Source organism: Ascaphus truei, chromosome 2 (assembly GCF_040206685.1).
Source record: "Ascaphus truei isolate aAscTru1 chromosome 2, aAscTru1.hap1, whole genome shotgun sequence".
Taxonomy (NCBI): domain Eukaryota; kingdom Metazoa; phylum Chordata; class Amphibia; order Anura; family Ascaphidae; genus Ascaphus; species Ascaphus truei.
The window spans coordinates 222022319-222045882 of NC_134484.1; the positions used below are offsets into that span (position 1 = coordinate 222022319).

A 23564-nucleotide genomic window follows, 5' to 3' on the forward strand; every position below is an offset into this window, starting at 1 on the left:
TCTGGCATAAATAATTTGGGTTGCATATCTTAATTTTAGATTGAAAAAAATTATTTTTTCTGCTTTTATCGCTCCTAGGAGCTCTGCCTGACTTTCTAACATTTACTAATAACATTTAACAAAACAAAACCATCTCCTTGCCTACAACTTCTCCTACCATTCTTGGATCAGACTTTCCTTCACCTAATTTTATTACCCTAAAAATATGCTTTTACTCTTTTTTTTTTTTTTAGAACAGTTAAACCTACATTTTTGCTGAGAAAAAAAAAACTAAATACCATTTAATTCTTATTCCTACAAAACCCTAATTTAATAAGAATATACTTTTCTATTCTTATTCTTGTAATTAATCTGAAAACTTTTATAATGTACATTAATTACTTTAAAACTGTGAACTGCTCACATTCCTGTGTAACATTCAATGAAAAAAAAGGTGGGGGTTTCTGCAACTGTGGGCTGCATACAATTACAAGGATAGACAGAGCTGACTTTTAGATTTTAAATTCAGTCCCTCATTTCCCTTCCTTAATCTCTACCCTTTTTGGTCCTATCATTCTTTACTTTTGTTAACAGATTTATTTCTTAAACACTTTCTGAGTCTTTTCCTTAGCTTCTCTGCTCATTTGCATTCCACAGTAGAAATTTCTGACTATCTTTTATGCTCCCAACCTATACACACAGTCTCTACTTGCTTCCCAATTTCTGCATGTAAACATTTCACATATACCGCCTCTATAAGTGGTCTTGAGTTTGTCTCTACTTCCTCAATACCTCCATATGCCTTGATCATTTACAATAATCTATCGGCAACTTCACTTGCTGTTAATTTTTATTCAATCAATTTGTCAATGTAAATGCCCCAATAATGAATTTATTTTTTATTTTTTATACCTTAACATTGTTATTGTTAGTCTTATACTTTATCTTGTCAAGCTTACTTCTGGACATGTTACTTGTGTTGGTCTTCACGATTATCTTATAAAGAAAACTTATCTTAACAATGGTCAATAATCCTAACAGAATATAACACCTTATCTAAATGTCCGTGATATAGGGAACCAACAGTCAGGCAAAAATACAGTTCCTCTTATCCCCTTGGCCATTCTTACCATTCCCATTACCCAATATCGCAACACATCTATACATCTATCTATCTATCTATATATATATATATATATATATACATACTGTACATACATATATCCTTATAACTTTAAATACTTACTTATAAGCCAGCAAAACAATACAAGCCAATACTTATACACTTTAAAATTTTAAACTAAAATCAGCTTCCACAGTCATATTGAACTCATATATATCAAAAAGAATATTGTTCACATCCGGGACTCTAACCCACAATGTATTCTGCGAGACTTTAACTCGTAGTTATTCTACCCTTGCCTTAGTCCACCAGACTATATAAATAAGGTATCTTTGGACAGGGAGACACCCTGCCGTGATAAAAAATAAATATCTCGTACTTACCCGGATGAGGCCCTGTCAGGTCTACCCCCGTGGACTCAAGTCTGCCTCCTAGGAGGACCCTTCCTGGTTCAATGTGCAGGATAGCTGGACAGACGTCTGGAGAAAAGTGAAAAATTCGGACACAAGGTATCGTTCTCACTCACTGGTCTGCTTTAATGGGCATATGCATCAGTTCTTATAGCCCTTTCGGGGCGTTGTCACATATATGTAATTCATTCAGGTTGCCAAGTTGCCATGTACACTTAACAGAAGCTAGTTGTCCTTAACAATGCCATATTCCTTTCAGTTACCCCCCAGCCCAGCTGTCGTTGCTATAGTTATCCTTAACAATGCCATTTTCTCTCAGTTAACCCCCAGTTGCCGTGGCTATTGTAAATTGCTGACAGGACAGTTTGAATATTTTAGGATTCTGGCCAAACAGGATATCTGGGGCTTGGTCTCAGCAGGTAGCAACTGTATTTGAAGTGACTTCTGGTCTCTGTGTTAATACAGAGTTCCCATACTTTTTCCCTACAGCTATACACATTGTATCTGAGCTGACAAAAATGGAGTGTGTATTCTTAAACATAAAAACATAGGAACCCTACCAAAATATACATTAACACAGAGTCACAATAACCACGGTTGGATTCTCTTCTCCTTATTATCTACTTTATTGTGAGTTTGCCATTGAGAGCTTCCTATTTTTTCACTTAATTTTACATACAATATTGCAATATTGCATTATGTAGTGTTTTTTACTTTTTATAAGGTATATCATCGCTCCCCTATTTTTTTCAGAGAACTCTCAGACTCCCAGATGGCCGTCTCCAGAGCCTCAGCTACTGCAAGTCCCGTCAAATGGGGAAGTGATGTTTCCACTGGTAAGAAGCAACGCTGGTTCCTCACTGAGTCCGTGTATCAAGCTCTTGACAGACCTTTGATGATGTCACTTGAGCTCCGTCACGTCTCGGGCAAAGATGATGTTGTCGGGCGGGGGTCCCGGTGGCAGTCGGGGAGCTGAGTCACTCAGTGTCACAGGAGGAAGGGGCTGCACGGTTGGGATAGGTGAAGAACTGGTTGACTTCAAAAGTGGCGGGGCGAAGACCCGTGACCGCACGGACAGGACAGGTCGGCTCCCACAAGCTCCACATTTGTCACGCCCCTTTGTCACCGGGACCGCCGCCCGACAACATCATCTTTGCCCAAGATGGGACGAAACTCCGGTGACGTCAAAGGTCTGCCAAGAGCTTGATACATGGACTCAGTGAGGAACCGGCGTTGCTTCTTAACGGTGGAAACATCACTTCCCCATTTGACGGGACATGCAGTAGCTGAGGTTCTGGAGATGGCCATCTGGGAGACTGCGAGTTCTGCGTTTTCAACTGGCTCGAATTGATCAGACCTGGTGCAGTTGCTGATATGGTAACATGTCCCTAACATGCCATGCCTATATTATGTCTATTTGATGTACGTGTGATACTCACCTGCTGTTACAATATAATATAATTTTTACATACTACACTATGAGGCTTTGCGCTGTTTTCTCTTTTTGTTTTTCGTGAGTTACAGGCCTTGTTATGGGGTTCCGGTATCCCTCTGGTTTGTTTAAATCCCCCATCACATGGGCCGTGACGTGGGAGAATTAAAACATGGCCGCCAGGATACCGGTACTCCATAACGGGGCCTGCAACTCATGAAGAAGGTAAAGCCAGGTCGGATTCACACAGGAGGGACAACCATTGTGTTAATCCAATTGGCCATTAGGGAAGTTTGATCTGCACTCGTGCTTTCAAGGAATGTAGGATATTCGTCAACTACACCTTCTTGTGGCTTCTGTGTGTGGGAGCTTTCCCGGCTCCCACAAGATCCACCAATGATCCTCCATGCATGAGAGCCTTCCCGGCTCCCACAAGATCCTCCATGCATGAGACAGGAAGAAAAAACAAACACAGAGGTATAAAATAGGATATATTGAGCAGAACATAAATAGCAAGTGTAGACTTACAAGTAAATTGTCTGTAGTTCAGTGGATTGTAGTGTGAGGGTCCGTCTTGTCCGTTAACTTGGTGGTTTAAACCCTTTAGGTGGAGATAGCTTTCAACAGTATGTCCCGCATGCTGGGATCAGCTGTTCATCGGCACCAGTCTGCTACTTCCAGGTTTGTGCACAGTAATGAAACAAACATTCCAACGAGCACTAGAGAAAATGAGAGAGGAAGTTGGAATGTGGGTAAAAGAGATGAGGTGGGAATGGTTGGCTAATGAAGAGGGGAGCAAGTACTGTAGAGATAGAGTAGTAAAGAGTAGTACTTACTAGGGATCTCATAAATAAGGATTCTAATTTTAGGTTTTAATCAAAAAGTCCCAAGAAACCACCACTGACTGATCATCTTGCACTACCAGTTAAAACCAATTAAAAAAAAGTAATGTAATTGATGCATAATTTCCTATGGAGTATAATTGTGGGTGATTTTATTTCTCTTGACATTGGCTGAAATTGTGCAATTAGCAGTACAGCGAGAGAAAGCAGGTTTTGTGTGTTCTATAATACACATACTGTATATTGTAACAATTTTTAAGAACCAACATCAATTAACAACTATTTTTCAATTAAAGGAAATTTGGAAATAGGGAAAATATATTGTCTCATTATAAACAATTGATTAAAAATAACATTATTATGTGGTTTCAACAATGAATAGTAATTTTATATATCAGATTTTAATTATCTAAGGAACAGTCTACAAGAAATAAATTGGGATGGAAGACAAAATATGAAATATATAGTAAATGGGGAGTCTTAAAATAATTAATGTTGTGTTTGTATCCACTCGAGGAAGTAAGTAGTAATTTAAATAAAGGCAACACTTTGAGTATTGGAGGGGCCGTGGGGCCAGAGAGCCATGGCCCCTCTGGCACTGGTGATCACGTGATCACTTTATCACTGATGACAGAACAAAAGTGGAGGAGACACCTCCCTTCCGTTCCTCATCGTGCCCTGCCATCCATGCATGCACCGTAGGTCACAGAAAACAAAAAAAACTAGAAAGTTCTAGGTTTTAACTTAAATCTTTAAATCAATTTCTCTCTTATCTCCCCAGTTATTGATAACTAAAGAGTCAGTGAAATTAGGTGCTTTCTAGAGTGATGGCCTCTCATTATCCATGACTTCTGTCCAGTCTTATACATTATAAAAATATTAATTATTGCATTGTTTAACTTCGAGACCTACCTTATTGATCTTCACATAAACCTTACAAACATAATATATGAAATACAGATATTTTACAAGCATGTGTGCCCGGTGATTCACAGGTAGACACTTCAAGAAAGGACTGGAGATTTCTCCCGCAGAATCTTTTCTCATTTTGTAGTTTGCTTTCAGAAACACTGAGGTCTTCTACAAGTGTACCTATCTTACTGTAAGTGGAAAATAAACTGTAGATACTATTACCTAATGCTTATTTCAAACTTGTTTTCCTAATATTAGCCCACAATGCTGAAGTTGATCAGCTGCCACCATTACATTTCCTCAGGCAATTCCACAATAAAATATGATATGTTTATAAACAATACTTAACAACCCATATTACTATTTAGTAGTGTAGATGTGCTCTTTGCATTGACCTGTTAATTTAGTAGTCTTAAGATCACAATTTCTCATATTATGACCTTTGAAATACATTGGGATCAGCACAGGACCTTTGCGAAAATGTACAGTAATAATTCAAAAGGTTTTACACCAACGACTGTTGTAGAAACCAGTATACTTTATCAGTCTTCCATACACTTTATAAGCTTTGTGGGCTTGTGATATGATATATATGTTTTCAAAATCTTCTTTCTGTGGCACTTATACAGATTAAATACCCCACACTATATGGCCTGAATGTGAATATAAATATAAAATATAAAAGCTTCACCATTGGTAACCACATACAGAAATAATTTTTTTTTGAGTCTTAGTTCCCTTTTATGACATCCTCATTTTGTCAGAAATCTATGAACAACCCATGCATAGCCATGTTGTTACTGTATATTTTAATATTTGTAAAGTAACCCCTTCAGATGACCCTGAGAGATATTACAACATAAGAAAAGAATATTGTCCTATACTCATAAGGTGCATAAAGTAAAAATAAGTTTATATTTAGATGTGTATGACACATTGCAGTAAATATGTTACACTTACAAATGGTGAATATACTTAAAGATTTAGGAGTGTTATGTTACTGTTATTTCACTTTAGCTTGCTCAAGAAAACATGTCTAAATAAAATCAAATTCAATGTGTATTATAAGAAGCAGTATGTAGTGTCTTTGTTTTGAATCATTTCAGATTCTGCTTTTGTGCAGAGATTTTTTTTCTCATGCTCTTTCTTATCAAGGTTTCATCTTTCTCTTCAAAGAATCAAGGGCAGTTTAGTACAACCATTTAGTCCTGCAGTCAGTTCAATGACAATAGCAGCTCCGTAAATCAACTGCTTCTGTAGCAGAATATTTTAATGTGTCGAAATATCTGTATTCATTATACTGTATTTCTTACACCTTGAAGGAAAATTGCCCTGTATTAACATCCAGGGAACACGTTTACTGACTTAATTTCTACTTAGAAAAGTATGTGTTATGTATAGCCATTTTTTGCTTTTGCTATTATTATTTGTTAAACACAATATAATATATAGAATAAAGATTTCCAATCGCAGAAAAAATGGAAAAATGCTGGTGCACTGCTCATTCACAAAAGAAGATGGGATATCATGAATAAAAAGGTTTATTGATTAAAAAACATCAGACAAAAAAGTACTGACACAGACACTCTTACACGTTTCACACGCAGGGTGCTTTATCAATATAATATATACTCTCACCTTAAAAAATAGGTTACAAACCCAGACTTAAAGGGGCAATCTCTGATAGCTGATCTAGAAACATCTGACCGTACCATTTTATAAAGAATGCAATTGTCTTCTTTAAACTAAGGTAACAATCCTTAAAGTAAATATTTTACTGGTTTTGTTTTTAATTTGAAATAAGAAACAATTTTTTTTTCTTTGTGGCCTTTGAGTGGGAGAGTAAAACAAGTGTTTTCTCCATCCTCATCTTGTTGGACACACAGCAGTGTAATAGAGTAGCCCAAGAAAATCAAACATCTCCCAAGTTCTAGTTCACCATGTTTAACTAACTTACAATATCAGTATTTTTAATATATACTGTATATAGTGTGGGAGGTTGGTGAAAAAAGAAGAAGAAGCAGGCACACGGTCTTACTCAAAAGGAGGTTTAATATGCCATAAAGTCCAACGTTTCAGCAGTCAAATACTGCCTTTCTCAAGGTGAAGGTGAAACGTTGGACTTTATGGCATATTAAACCTCCTTTTGAGTAAGACCGTGTGCCTGCTTCTTCTTCTTTGTACTGGAACATTTGGAACTACAGGAGCTCCACAGGACCAGCGCACCGGCAGCTAAGTACCCCACCTCTATTACCATTGATATTGAGTGCGTGTCTCATCCTCTGTCTAGGTTGGTGAAAAATGCATGAATTTCCCAGATGCAATACTTTGAACATGCAACATCCAACATATAGTAATAAACATTGGAAAGTCGGCCCCTTTAAATTATGTACAGTACATAATTTGTAATTGAAATGTGTGCCTTTGAATGAACTGAAGGGATACAAGTCTTGTAAGAAGCAGCATTAATTGTTTAATAGTACTGTATATTTGTATATGGTGTTAATTATTTTGTTCCATCATAACAGATATTTAATTGACCACAATTCCCAGCAAGATAACTATTTTGACATTGACACAAATACTGGAGTTATTAGAACTGCAAAAGTTCTGGACCGGGAGGAAACCCCTTGGTTCAACATCAGCATCACTGCTTCTGAGACAGGTATGAACATAATAATGAATACATAACGATCATCTATTTTCCAGAACTAATGATCCTTTTGGAGAAGTCATGCAAGCAATTTGCACACTGAAACAGAGGTTTAGTACTGTATGTCTATACATTATAGTATGGTGTGAGTGATCTTCAATACGTATGGCGTAAAGAAATATAGAGAGAATATCTTGAATATAAAACTTTGCCTGAATATTGCAGGATTGTGCCTAATTAATGTATTTTTTACATTTAAAGTCATTTTTTTTCAGGTTACTCTAACATGATGCCAAGGCTAGTCTATCGATGTAATTCTTTGATTAAATACAAATAAAGGACAGTATAAAATACAGCTGCAGCGCCCATAATTTTACAAAATCGCACGGGATTACTTCCAACTGTACTGCCTTAAGACGTGAGTGCAGGCGAGTGCAGAAAATGGCATTTTAGTGTTTTGGCACTTAAACACCTGAAATTGACACAGTAGCAAAGCACTGTACACTTTACAATTCATTCATTTCATTGCATATAATTGCACACTATCCATAAAATTCAAACAAAGCAACAGCGATTAACACGCGTGCCTGGGGCGATTGGCCGCGTTCATGCCGCGTGGAGTACAGCAACGCACATGAAAACGGCGCCGTGATGCCTTAAAATTACAGCCGCTGCATCTGTATGCACATTATTCTATTGCTTTTTTGTGATAAATAGCTTGCAATTCTAACAAACATTAAGCTCTCACCACTGAACAGTCTATAGACATTTTAACTATTTATTATGTATCTATAAATAAATAGATTTCTGTATGCGGACTTGTTTTTTTACCCAAATCCATCAAAACTACTATCTATCTGTGTAAACACATTCAAGAATAATTGCTGAGAACTATTTTTCATTTATTTTAATTATGACCTAATATTGGGGAAATTATAATAGTGATGATATTTAGCACATTCTTTGCAGTATCTGCTTTCTGATTACATTTTTGAATTGGATTAAAATATGACTACAGAAGCTGGCAAGCTGTTTACTGTATATGCTACTCTGAAACACTCAGATGCAGCAGTGTATTTTTTAAATCATGTAATTGCAGTATTATCAATACATATTACACATTTAAATAAATGGAATAAAAAATAAGCCATATCATAAATACTGTTCAATATCACTAACAATTAGAAATCTCAGCAATTTTCACTGTTGCTGTGAACTAGGCAGATTTTTCTCTTTTTTTCTTTAACAACTTTCTTTAAAATTGGCAAAGTTCACTTTTTTTTGCCAAGCATTACAAGTAAAAAATTCCAGGTCACATAGCCATAAATGAATAACCTATTATCTACTACTTATTGCAAAAAACAAACAAACATTAAGTCAACAACATGCGCACAATATTCAGAAGCTTTGGAAAAAATTTGATAACACTGCAACTGCAATCTTTCTTAATGTAGTAATATAGAATATTTGGTTTTCAATATAAATGATGTTGAATTTCTTAAAATATGATAGTATTCATACATTTTAGATTAGTTTTAGATTGTGACACCTTTCAATTGACAAAGAATTGTTATAGCATTAATAGATGAATATTGTACAAAAATTTTGAAACCTTACAGGTTTCCTATTTTTTTCTTCATGGGTACTGTCTCCTAATGAGAGACGAATACTGCATGTTACATTAAAGGAAACAGTCTGTGAAAAATCCCTTTCCTTCTTCCAGAACTAAAGGCAAGATTCACAAAACTCTATTTAATCATGGATTACGTATAACGTGACATTACCTAAAATAGTAAAAGACTTTATTCTTTCTGAGTTTAATGCATACCAAAAAGCTAATTATATGGAAAAAAAAAGACTGTTGTATACTGATGCAGCGGCCGTTATTCGAACACATCTCGGCGCCGATTTTGAGTTCTCTGCTGTTCCCCACGCAGCATGAACGCGGCCAATCGCACCAGGCACCCGCGCTTATCGTGGATGTTTTGTATGAATTTCATGGATTCTGTTTCCTCGTTTGCAATAAAATGGATGACTTGTAATGTGTACAGTAATGTGCTTCTGTGCCAATCTCATGTTTTTAATAGCCAGAACACAAAAATTTGTTTTTCTGCACTCGGCACGCTTGCATCTTAGTGCAGGGAGGTTGGAATTCATCCCGCGGTTTCAAATCGGGATTCCGATTTACATGACATGTGGTGTTTGAATAACGGCCGCTGCATCAGTATCTCATTAGCATTGCATTAGTATTCAGTAATGTGACATTGAATATGTTTTAGCTTCCAGGAATCTAAATTAGAATATTTCCCAGGTACAGTATCTCAGGTGTGTTCACAGTTATCTCCATGTGTTGCATGGAGGGGTGTGTTTTGGGAGATCAATGGGTAATAAAAGTGTACATTCTTCCTCCTACAGTACTGCTCATTACCTCGACCCCCTATCCCCCATCTCCACCACCACCTGCACCACTAGCACCACTCTTTTGCATGCCATTATAACTAATGCAAATCTTTTTTGGGGTAAAATGTGACCTAATGTTAGGTTATTAACCTTTGAAGATATGCATTAAGGCATAACGTGATACTAGATTAACGTCATGGAAAGTCATTTTTCAAAGCTTGTGAATATGGCCCTAACAGTGCTACTGGAATATTGGACAACATATTGTAAACTAAACTTATTCTGCCATATTTACTAAGAAGTATTCTGCCATAAGAAAGTTTCTGACGCTAAAAACCTAACAGCACACTGACTTGAATGGGCTGCCATGTTTCTTATCGCTGATTATGGCTTAGTAAACATGGACTACTGAGCTCTCTATTTCCTTTAAAACTTATGGTCGATCACAACAAATGTTAATTTATTATATTTCTATAAAGCATTTTCTGAACAGATGTAGAGGCAACCAATCAATCGATCAATATGTATTTATATATTTATTTTCTTCATGTTTTTCAGACAAACCTACACTTGTGAGCTGTGTTTCAGTAGGCATCAGAGTTTTAGATCTCAATGACAACCCCCCACATATCGCAAACGATGAAGACATTGTTGTTTGTGAGAATGGCAGACCTGGTCAGGTACAGCGTATACATATTGCATTCCTTGTTTTTTTTTAAATATAAGTCAAACAGTTGTATTTTCAGTATAGATTAAACTAGTGTAAACATAAATTAAAAGATTTCCACTTATGATAAAGTACAAAAGGTTTATGGTAATTTATTGGCCTATTACACTGGCGACACACTTTATTCGAGCTCGGCTAGTCCCACGAATTCGGGTATACCCGGGTGTATTGAGGTTTGTGACTGTTTTCTGCCCGAGTGCATTGGGTTATTTTCCAGGCAGGGATTGAAGCATTTTATTCCCGCTGGCTGCAATACTGCACAGTACATATATATACTGCATTACAATTCATGAATTTATGCCATCTGGTAGACACGCGAAGCATTGCAGCCTATTAAATCCTAATCATTATCATTTAACAGATCAGCCGCCCGTCAGCCAGGCATGAACCCAGGCTGGGAAGGCAAATGCAACGGGGCTTGTCAGAGGTGAGGAGCGGCGCATTCCAGGTATCTGCCAGGTACATACCGGGTATTTGCTCGAATAAAGTGTGTCGGTGCAGTATGTGCACCCAGATAAAGTATATATCGAATGTTTAGCTAGTTTAATTATGTGTAAAAGTACTAGAGGGATTTCCATTTAAAACTTAACTTATATTTGTAATTTATTAGAAAAATATTATCAATTTTATAAAAACTAATGTTCTTTGAACATTAATTTAGCGGTCTAGTTAAAATACAATATATTTGTAAATGAAAAAAAATTAGTGATACATTGGTTGTGAAAAAAAAAGGTAGTGGTTATTCATACAGCATACAGTAGTACCATCACACACTATGTATAGTAGATACTCACTACTATAAAAAGCATATGGATCTGTTTTTTTTTATTGAAGCATAAGCAACAATAGAAATGGCATAGCTTGTCATACATTTCTGCTGTGATTTATGTTTCAATAAAAAGACAGGACCATTTCCTTTTAAGAATATGTATATCTTTATTTGTATAGCGTCATCCATATACTCTACATAGCATATTAAACCAGTAATACACATAACAATACTAGGAATACGTGTTTGAGAAAAATGGAGAGAGAGAGAGAGAAAGATTGAGAGAGAGAGCGCGAGAGAGAGCGAGAGAGAGCGAGAGAGAGCGAGAGAGAGAGATTGAGAGAGATTGAGAGAGATTGAGAGAGATTGAGAGAGATTGAGAGAGATTGATGAGAAGGGCAATCCAGATGTACGAGACAGTGAGCGAGAAAAGTTTTAGTTGGGGGAGGGCTTTATTTATATATTGGGTAGGCAGAAGACAAGTGGAGAGCAGGTGGATAGCAAGAAATTAGGGCTGGAGTAAGGAGGGGCAGAGAAGGTTATAGCCTAAAGGATAATTTTGTAAGTAGTACTGTGCCATAAGTTTTATTATGAATAGTTATAGGGGACCAGAGACAGTGGTTGCCCATTAGACCTGCACCACGCGATATGTTGCCATTAATAATATTGAAGTTATACATGCGCTAACCCAAACATTTGAACTTTTTTATTGTCATTAGAAAGAGATAATAAGGGTTTGTTAGAGAGAAAGAAAATATCTCTTATTGGTCTATTTATTACATTTCAAAAAAAGCATTTCAATACCAAGATGACCATCCTTTTAGGTCATATCAAATGTGAAACTATGGTGCTAGTGGTGGAGGGGTGGTGGAGATGGGGGATAGGGGGTTGTTTTGTTACGCGATTTGGTTTCAGCCATGCAATTCTGTGTAATATGTAATTTAGTATGCAAATGAGGTAAACTTTCAACATAACATAATCGTGAGCTATTCATTAAGCTGCAGATCTTCTGGAAACACTCCTGAACTACCTTGGAAATATGTAAATAAAAGTTATGTATTTGCATAATTCAATGGTGTTGCTCTCTGTTGTGTCACTGGTGAGTGTCTGTACCAATTGGGCTTTCCTAACGGAGGTGAGATTTCTGTCACTTGTTGGGCAATATGTTTAAAATCAGTTGAAAAGTGCATTGCAAATAAGATGTCAATTTGTTGGTTATCTGATTTCTATACATAGAGACTTCTTAATGAATATTATTTTGCCTCAAACTGCATGGAGTTTTTGGGGAAATCTTGTATTGGAGTAGTATTTTCAAAGAAAAGCATTTCATATTATGGATTCATGATTCTCTTATAGTCAAGTCAATTATTTACTAATCAATCTTTAAGCTTACTTCTACAATTTTGTGCAGACATGCCTCAGACATAATCACATAGCCCTTACACATCCATCATCCCCAAGAATAGAAGGCTTCCTCTTTTCTATTCAGCTTGGGCTGTGATTTTCAGAGAGCCCCAGTTGTGATTAGTCTGAAAAAATTACAAATAGCTTGGCGTTCAGTAAGCGTAATAAGGGCCATCAGTGTTCTGACCCATGGGACATTTACTGAATGTTATAAGAGCACAATATCCCTGAAAGTTTGGCTCTCAGAGATGATGCCATAATTTTATACAGTATGTAAGAGCTGAAGACTCCATTAAAGCATGGGCAGGCGTGAGAGATTGTATGATGTGCCACTGATTTCACTCTACCCCAGAATCTCAGGGACATAAAAACTGAGTCGCCCCAAAGGCTAGTAGCTAGTAGCCTTTGGTGGCAGCTGAAAGGCACCCAAAGGGTGTCAGCTATTCCTGCCGTTCACTGCTGTTACAGGTGCTCTGTTATTTGGCTTGGATAAAGTTTTACCTTACATAAAGTACAACCTTCCTATTCCCCTGTACCCTATGTCTCCACTTACCCTTCATTATATAGTAGATTATAAGCCCCTTGGGGCAGGGCCCACCTTACCTATTGTAACAATATACAGGCATACCCCGCATTAACATACGCAATGGGACCGGAGCATGTATGTAAAGTGAAAATGTACTTAAAGTGAAGTACTGCCTTTTTCCCACTTATCGATGCATGTACTGTACTGCAATCGTTATATACGTGCATAACTGATGTAAATAACGCGTTTGTAACAGGCTCTATAGTCTCCCCGCTTGCGCACAGCTTCGGTACAGGTAGGGAGCCGGTATTGTTATTCAGGACGTGCTGACAGGCGCATGCGTGAGCTGCCATTTGCCTATTGGGAGATATGTCCAGACTCGCGAGTGTACTTAAAGTGAGTGTCCTTAAACCGGGGTATGCCTGTATGTTAATCTTTGTTATTTTATTTTTGTCCTCCAACCGTATTGTACAGTGTTATGGAATATATTTGTGCTTTACATATAAATGATAATAATAATAATAATAATAATAATAATAATAATAATAATAATAAGAATAAGAAGAAGAATATGTGTAATAATGGATAGATTTTTGGGGCTATAAAGTATGTCCTTTTGCCTAGATTTAACTATTGAGGACATCTGTGTTAATTTAATAACTACTGACGTAGCAGACGTTATTGCACCCATTAACGGTACCACAATATTTATCACATGAAATACTGTGGCCAAGTTGAAAACAATGGTAATATATATATGTTATCTCACATAATTGTTTCTGTGTTATGTTTAGTGTTAACCAGTATAATGGTGGTAATAACACCTGCTACATCTGTAAATGGCTTTTAAATAAATGTATGTTATAAGCATCACTTATTAAATGTGTTAATATATATATATATATATATATATATATATATATATATATATATATATATATATATATATATATATATATATATATATAATACAGTGCTTGGATTACAGAAAAGGATTGCAAGGCCATACAAATTACAGTTAATGCAGGACAGTTTCTTCAAATAAATGGATAAAACAGAAAACAGAAATCCCTATAACATTATGTTACCATATATCATGGATTACTCCCAGAGAGGTCACTGGCGCAAAGATGAGATTTCATGTGTTTGGTCCAAAACATACCTCTGTTAAAACATGATTTTTCATAAAATCGTGCCCAGAATTAAGTACTATCTTTCCCCATTGATATAACATAAAACCACCCCTGTCGTCAATCAGCTCAAAGATTGATGGTTTTACGATAAAGAAAAAAAAATTCACATTTTCTTTTAGGTTGACAATCATGTCTGCTTATTGTTTATGACCTTCTAACCATAAAGTGTCACTTTTAGTGAACCATCCGTGATTGCCCCACCCACCCCAATTAAGTCCCCTTTGAAGACCAGCACTGACACATAAAATGTTCTGACCTGTTACAAACCCAATATATTGAATTTAATTACTCAAACTATAGCTTATTAACTTCTGAAGCACCAGATTGACCAAAATACCCCAGATCTCATGGCATTATCATGACAGCTAGTAAAGTAAAATATACATTTGAATTTATTAGAAAAGCAGACAAAAGCCAAAATTATGAAACTTCAGGCACCCGCAGCTTCTCTTTCCCAATTTTGCAGCAAATGTATTTGTTTGCCATGGTTTAAGGAAATTAAAATCTGTAGAATACACATTGCCTTTTTTATTTTAATATATTGAGTTTGAGAAACAAAGCCCAGATATATACCCCACCTATCTTATATCAGATGCAGATAGAATTGGAATTTCCCAAACAATATGTGCATTATGATTAATAGCCCCTATATCTTGGACAAACCTAATTGAACTTATGGTTGTGATAAACTTAATAACGTAACATAATAAATAAAAAGATCTGTCAAATGCAGTATTTTTGATTGTGTTTTAATTTATAGAAATAGCAGATGGTTCATATATACCCCCCCCCCAGTTCATAAATACCCTCCCACCCCCCAGTTCCACAACTACCTCCCAGATCCAGAACTACCTCCACCACAGTTTTTTTTAACTACACCCTTAACTATCCCATATCTACTCTATTATCTGTCCTCGGCCCCAAAATTTCTGTTGACAGCCCTGACTTAACTATTTACTTTTCTACATGAAAGACATATAACCTCAGCTGATATGGCATGGATCTACAGTAATTGCATTCTCTTTACAGGTATGTCTCTGAATTGCAACCCCTGTTTTAAAAGAAATACCCCACCCTGCCTTTATTATTGATTATTGGTATGTCTCTGAACTGTAACCCCTGTTTTAAAAGAAATACCCCATCTGGCCTTTATTATTGATCTTTGGTATATTTGAATATCAAAAGGTGTTTTTTTTTTTTAACTCTTTTAACTGTGGGCTGCTAATTGACCAACTTTTAACAGACTGATTTATTGGGGAGGGAGGAGGGTCATGTGACTTCTTTAGATGTATAAATGTAACACCACCACCCTGCATTGGCAGGGTTGCATTAGCATTTTAGAGCGAGGAATTTAAAGTGAGCCTTTTTAGTGAGAATATGTAGTTAGACTAGAGGTGACTGGGGACTGAAACTTTTGCAAACTCTTCTACACAAGGAACCAACTGTGAGCTACTCTGACCACACTTATCCCTGCTTGTTATCCTGCACAATTTAGCCCCCCACCCCTTTACAACTTATTTTACTGCAGCCTCTCTCAACACTGATTGCACACAACTGCCCTCCCCCTCAACCCTCACCCACTCTGCCCACTGCAAATCCTGAATAGACCCTAGCATTGCAATGCAGCAAAACATTTGACAAAGAAAAGACACACCCCTGCATTTTAGTTTGCACACACTTGGCTCACAACAGCTCCATGCAGCATTACCTACCTCTGGCATATACCTCAACTTTGTTTTTTCTCGTGGCCTCATGGAAATGTTACTCCCTTGTACACAACTACTCAATTTTCTACTCATACTATTAATCTCTCTAGCAGGTGATACACAGGCCCTCCGATTTCATCTCTGTCCCATAACCCTGAGAATTCCACCTTTAAATTCTAAAAAGGTCTATCTGTCACCCATATAAATATCTGGAACCTGCTGCCCAAACTGGATGAACTAAGAGCATGGTGCCTTATCCATAAACCCAAAGCCATCCTCACAGAAACATGGCTAAACCCTAAAACTCCTGATGCAAATATTGCCATTCAGGGATACTCCATTTCTAGAAGATATAGGTCAAAGAGAGGACGAGGGGTGTTATTTTATATTGCAGACACCTTACAATTTATACTGTTAAATCCCCCCTTCTGCTCACCCTCTTTTGAAATCCTGGTTGGCAGAATCTGCCTCCCCTTTTCTGAGCACACAAAAAATATTCAAGAAAGGATAAAAAAGATTCCTCTTATTGCACTCTCTATTATATATTTAATAAATTGTCCTAGCAAAACAAATGTGCTTTTTTTGCCATTAAGGCTCTTAAATCGGTAGACTATTAAAACCAAAAAATAAAAAAGTTTTATTACATCAAAAAAATCTTAAATTGTGACTCTGTGAATTATATACAGTGATAAAGGCTTAAAAAGTCCTCTCACACGGGGTTGAGTGGTAGGAGACTCTATATTTATTTCAGACTGTAAAACACATTAATATGTGTGTCTGTTTAATTTTATTGCCACTCTGACAGCTCAGTATAATTTCAAATGGTATATATAAATAAAGTATATAACGGCTCTATACACTGTGAATATTTGCTTTAGGTAACACATAGTTTTATGCACATCTAGCTGATTTATATTGAGATCACATAATGGAGAAATACATGTGTGTGTAACATAAGGGATATTCTAGTCCCACCTTGGTCTATATATGTGGCTAATTTAGCATCCAAATGGCTAATAGCCTCAGCTATGATCAATATCCATAGATGTATTCACAAGCCATTTGGCATAGACACACTTCAAAATATGTACACAGTATCCTTATAATAAGTTATATCCATATGGGATCTAATAATTAATATCCTGATGTCTTATAGAGACCAAATCAAGCCAAAAGAATGGTAAGTAACACAGTCATACAGTGTATTTATAAGTGTCTGGCAAAAATGTGCCCCACTAGATGTATTCATGGGGCAGTAATTCTGAATACATCTAGTGGGGCTCTTTTTTATCCTTTCTTGGATATTTTTTGTGTGCTCCTTAACTATCCTCATGCACCCTATTATTATGAAAATATCTAATTATCAATTTTTCATACAAGGATGAGCGGTTAAACGACAAAACTCTGGTATCCCCTTTTCTGAGCCCATCTTGGTTGCTGGCATCTACCACCCCACTAAAGCCCCTCTACAGTCCCTGACTGATATCACCCAGTTTCTTGGCTCCATTTCCTCTCTGAATGAGAATAGTGAGCAGCTACAGTAGTTCTTGGAGATTTCAACTTCAATCGGCTCAACCCTAAAAACCACAAAATCCAGATACAACTCAATCACTTAACCTAATGCAATTGATTTCCCAACCCACATGGACAAACCTGAAATCACAAAACCACTCCTTGCTAGACTGTATTATCTCCTCAAATATATATATATATATATATATATAATATTAGTATAATATATATTTTCTCTAACTGTGCATGCTATGTCTTGTATATAATGTATACCCTGTTCATTTATGTAACTGTATTTGTAACTATTTATTATTTGTCTTAACTCTATGCCCAGGACATAATTGAAAACGAGACGTACAGTAACTCTCAATGTATTACTTCCTGGTAAAACAATGTCTAAATAAAATAAATAAATCCCAGCAGAATCCAATCCACTGGCATCCTTCCTAACATTTTCAGTGACCATGCAATAGTGTACTGTGTAAGGAAGATTAAACCACCCCAATCAAGTCCTAAAGTTCTCCTCACTAGAACATTTAGAAACTTTAACCCACAACAGTTTCTGGCTGACCTTACCAACTGCCTTGGCACCAACTGCCCTTGGCACAGAATCGATTTTATTCCTGACCCTGATCTGTGCTCAACTATTTGCAAGCCGAGTTCTTAAAACTCTGTGATATCCATGCTCCACTACGCATAATAAGGGTACGGGGACCAGCTTCCATGGGTTACAACTGGCCTTATAACACTCTTGTATAGCAGAGTTGATCCCAAGAGGATCAAAAAGGCTCCCTTATATATAGAGCACTCAATGTTGGAGTACAGTAATTAGACTAACAGTGGTCTACCAGATAAGTACTGTTGATAGGTCAAAATAAGCCTATCGTGACCGGAAAAGGCTAGGAAAAAATAATAAAGTTTTATTCAATTCAAATATAAAAGTTAAAAACACATACCGTATTTCCTCGATTCTAAGACGCACTTTTTTTCCCTTTTTCACGTGTCTGAAATAGGGACTGCGTCCTAGAATCGATGTACTCAAAAAAACACACACAAAAAACAGCCAGGGGGCGCTGCAGAAGCCACAGCAGCTTTCAGCGTTTGCCCTGCGTTTCTGCCCCCCCCGCCCCCCCACACAGAGGAGCAGTGTGTCCCGCTGCATGCCCCGCGACTCTGCCACCAAACCCCCCCCTCCCTCCAAGTGCCGGTCCCCAAAGGAGCAGTGTATGTTCTGCTGCATGCCCCGCGCTCCCCCCCTTGCTGGAATTACCGCCCCCACACAGGAGAGATTGATTTAGCAGTGTGTGGCTGCATGCCCCAAAAGCCCTCTGTCTGCCTCTGCTACTCACAAGCCCCCCCCACCCCCCCTGCTCCAAGTGCTGGTCCCCAAAGGAGCAATGTATGTTCGGCTGCATGCACCACAAGCCCCCCTCCTCCCCCGCTCTGCTCGTTGGAAGTGCCGCCCCCACACAGGAGAGATTAATTCGGCAGTGTGTGGCTGCTGCATGCCCCTCGTTCCCTCTGTCTGCCTCTGCTACTCACAGCTGTGCTGCCGGCACCACAAGCCACCCCCACCCCGTGTCTGTCTCTGTCTCTCTGTGTTTTTCTCTTTCAGTGTATGTGTGTGTGTCTCTCTGTGTGTGTATGTGTCTCTCTGTGTTTGTGTGTGTGTGACCTTTCATTCTCTCCCCTTCCCTCCAATCTCTCTCCCACTTCTCTCCTTTCTCTCCCCTCCCCCTTCTCTCCCCCATTCCCCCACTCCCCTCTCTCCCTCCCTCCCCCCTTCTCTCTCTTCTCTCTCCCCCCTCTCCTCTTTTCCCCCCTCTCTCTCCTCTCTCTCCTCTTTCCCCTCTTTCCCCTCTCTCTCTCTCTCCTTTCTGCCCCCCCCTCTCTCTCCTTTCTGCCACCCCCTCTCTCTCCTTTCTCCCCCCTTCTCTCTCCTCTCTCCCTCCTCTCTCTCCTCTCCCCCCCTCTCTCTCCTCTCCCCCCCCTCTCTCTCCTCTCCCCCCCTCTCTCACCTCTCCCCCTCTCTCTCTCTTCTCCCCCCTCTCTCCTCTTCCCCCTCTCTCTCTCCTCTCCCCCCTCTCTCTCTCCTCTCCCCCCTCTCTCTCTCCTCTCCCCCTCTCTCTCCCTTCTCTCCCCCCTCTCTCTTCCCCCTCCCTCTCTCCCCCCCCTCTCTCTCTTCCTCCCTCTCTCTCTCTTCCCCCCCTCTCTCTCTTCCCCCCCCTCTCTCTCTCTCTTCCCCCTTCTGTCTCTCTTTCTCTCTTCCCCCCCTGTCCCTCTCTCTTCACCCCCCCTCTCTCTCTTCACCCCCCCTCTCTCTCTTCACCCCCCCTCTCTCTCGCTTCCCCCCCTCTCTCTCTCCCCCCTCTCTCTCTTCCCCCGTCCTCTCTCTCTTCCCCCCTCTCTCTCTCTTCCCACTCTCTCTCTCTCTTCCCCCCAACTCTCCCTCCCACCCCCCTCTCTCTCTCTCTCTCTTCCCCCCTCGCTTGCTCTCTTCCCCCCTCTGTCTCTCTTTCTCTCTTCCCACTCTGTCCCTCTCTCTCCCCCCCTCTCTCTCTTCACCCCCCCTCTCTCTCGCTTCCCCCCTCTCTCTCCCCCCTCTCTCTCTTCCCCCCTCTCTCTCTTCCCCCTCTCTCTCTTCCCCCTCTCTCTCTTCCCCCCTCTCTCTCTTCCCCCCTCTCTCTCTCTTCCCACTCTCTCTCTCTCCCCCACTCTCTCTCTTCACCCCCCTCTCTCTCTCTCTTCCCCCTCTCTCTCTTTCCTCTCTCTTCCCTCCAACTCTCCCTCTCTCTCTCTTCCCGCTCTCTCTCTCTTCCCCCTCTCTCTCTCTCCCCCCTCCCCTCTCTCTCCCCCCTCCCCTCTCTCTCTTCTCCCCCTCTCTCTCTTCCCTCTCTCTCTCTCTTCCCCCCTCTCTCTCTCTCTCTTCTCTCTCTTCCCTCTCTCTTCCCCCCAATTCTCCCTCTCTCTCTCTCTTCCCCCCCTATCTCTCTCTTCCCCCCCACTCTCTCTCTCTTCCCTCTCTCTTCCCTCTCTCTCCCCCCCTCTCTCTATCTCTTCTCCCCCCCTCTCTCTCTCCTCCCCCCTCTCTCTCTCTCTCTTCCCCCCTCTCTCTGTCTTCCCCCCTCTCTTTCTCTCTTCCCTCTCTGTTCCCTCTCTGTTCCCTCTCTCTCTCTTCCCCCAACTCTCCCTCTCTTCCCCCCCCCCCCCCCGCTCTCCCTCTCCCTCTCTCTCTCTCTCTCCCGAAAAAAATTCTGCACATTTAATATAGTGGGTTTTTTTTCCTCAATTTTTTTTATTAAATCAAGGGTGCATCTTAGAATCGATGGCGTCTTAGAATGGAGGAAATAGGGTATATCACATTCAAACATTAAAATAACCCCATTGTGAAGTGGTAAGATAAGCAATATATCAATTAGTATCCTGATAGTATATCAAATGAATTGCTATCCACAAACGTCTAATTTCAAAATATAAATATTTCAAGACAAGCAGGTAAGTATCCCTTTAAGCCTATAAAACAAGGAATCTCAGTGGATGTAGTTTCAGGCAAGGGGGTATCAGAAATGTAAATATCAAATTCCTGTTACCAGAAGGTATAGTCCAGCTCTATAGTGATATATAAAATCTATCACACAACATAGTATAGTTCAGCTTGTAATTTCAGTATTCCCACCGCGGGGGATTAACTCTGCTATACAAGCCTTTTTTCCCTCTGAGCACCTGTTCTTTATATGAATACACATACATACATGGATGGGCGGTTCTTTTCTCCTTTATAGATCTTATAACACTCTACCAGTTCAGGGATGCCTTGTGGATTAAAACTACAAATTAACAGGCACTACCAAGGATCTCAATCACGACAGATGCCTGCGGAACATGTGCACAAGACAAACAAGGCATTCAAAAGCACAATATTACTCTGACAATCTCCTCCAGAATACATTAAACCCAGCTAACTTCGGGAAGGTTATCAACACCATATTCCAGCCTTCTAACCATCAACAACCAAGAAATATCATTAAGGGGGATATTAGTCTGACAAACCCCACTGACATTGCAAATGCATTCAATATGGGGTGTGCTACTAACTAACTAGCACAATGCAACCCAAACCACAAATATGAATCTCATCCTGGGAGTACCTATATAGTACCACCCCCTCCCAACACTGCCCACAATTTTTAATTTGGCCCAGTATCCGAAGAGAAGATTACAAAATTGCTCCTCAAATTAAAACTAAGCAGCCAATGTGGACCTGACTTACTACAACCTAAGTTACTAAGACTTGGTGCCCCAGCCATTGCCAATCCAATTGCTTCCATTGTCAACTCTATCATGTCTCAGTATGAGCAGTATGTCAAAGGAGTGCTACTGAGAGTGGCCAAATATAGACAACAAAAGACAGAAAAGTCCAATGCTACATCCAATGAGACAAAATATAGATAGTAAATAGTATAAAGTTAAATACTTAAATAATAATATTCTCATGAATAAGGGTCATTTAGTTAAACCCTTTGGCCAAAGCGTTATAAGCCTGCAAGCCATGTCAATGCATAACCAAATTTTGCAGGTCCTAACACTAAACTGTTTAAACTTCTCTTTTACCTCTGTTGGAGGGAGAATGACTACAGTCTATCCATACAGCAAAATGAAGAAACTTTCCTTACTTTAAAAAGTGGGGTGGGGTGAGCTTAAACCCTGGGAGGAGGGGCCCCCAACTTCCAAACAACTGAAAACAGTTGAAAATTGAAATGAACAAAGACACAACCCTAGCAAGCTCTAACCCAGAACCTACCACATTTGTGCCACCATCTGAGTATGAGCAGTATCAGCAGCCTCAACCCGATTATACCTCTATGGCTCCATCTGGCTACCTGCTCCTATGTGATTACCAGCAACCTGAACCTGATTATACCTCTATGGCTCCGTCTGGCTACCAGTCCCAATATCATTGACACCAGCAAGGTTGGCAAGGTTAATAATGAAGGTAAATATAATATACTCTAGAGTGGTAACTTTTTTTCCCTGTGACATGCATAGCCCGTAAATGCATTGGCATATGCACACTAGAACATGAATATATTTAAAGCATTGTTGGCTTTTTTTCAGAAAGGAAAGCATCAAGTCAACAGACATACTGTAGGATGATGAAGATTATCTTGTTGGAAGTGGAAAATCACTATATTTTAAACACACTTTTTTTAACTTTAATACACTTATCTAAAATGCTTGTATTTCACGCTTGTTTGGCACAGCACTTGCAGTGCTGTATGTGATAGATACTGTAGATGAATGTTATCACCTTTAATAACATTTCACACTGAAATGTTTCATGCTTTGGCTTCAAGGTTACATGCAGTAAGTGAGCTGTATATTCTATTTTTACCCACATGGTCTCACGCAGTGATCTCTTTTGTGAAATAGGAGATAATTAATTGCGGTACATATAGAAAAAATGATGTGATGGATATTTGTCATATTTAACCAAATTTTAAAAAAGTATAATCCCCCAATTTTTCTATGTCAATGAAATTGCAGACTGCAGTATGCTCTATCTTTGCATTTTCAACTTATGCCTGATAATTGTGAGAACCCCCCCCCCCCCCTCCAAAAAACAAACAAAAAACAAATAAGCTGTGGCTGGGAGGAGTGAAATTACACTTTCTGGTTAATGGCACGCATGGCTCTTCCCTCCCACATCACAAGCATGTGCCTATGACACAAGGCGTGCATTGAGCAGTCGAATGTCTTGAATAGCAATGAGTAATTGAAATTAGCAACAAAAAATGTTCAAACAGGTTTTTTTGCTAAAAAGTAGAGAATTAATTGCGGAATTTTGAGAAAACATAATGTGATTGATATTTATCACACTATCTCCCCCACCTTACAGCATGTCTGTTGCAAGACCTTTACGCTCTAACAGAATGAACAAAACACTGATAATGTTTTTTATATAGTTCTTGCATCTTG

General features: G+C 39.0%; 1 protein-coding gene across 4 annotated transcripts in view; it reads left to right on the forward strand.

The window, feature by feature from the left end:
- The window catches only part of LOC142487143 (cadherin-18-like), a 941872-nt gene that overhangs the window by 848206 nt on the left and 70102 nt on the right, over positions 1–23564 (forward strand). For all 4 annotated transcript variants that reach the window (XM_075585917.1, XM_075585918.1, XM_075585919.1 and 1 more), the window contains 2 exons: positions 7227–7363; positions 10310–10431. In XM_075585917.1, coding sequence (XP_075442032.1) covers positions 7227–7363; positions 10310–10431 — 259 coding nt within the window. The remainder of the gene's footprint in view (positions 1–7226; positions 7364–10309; positions 10432–23564) is intronic.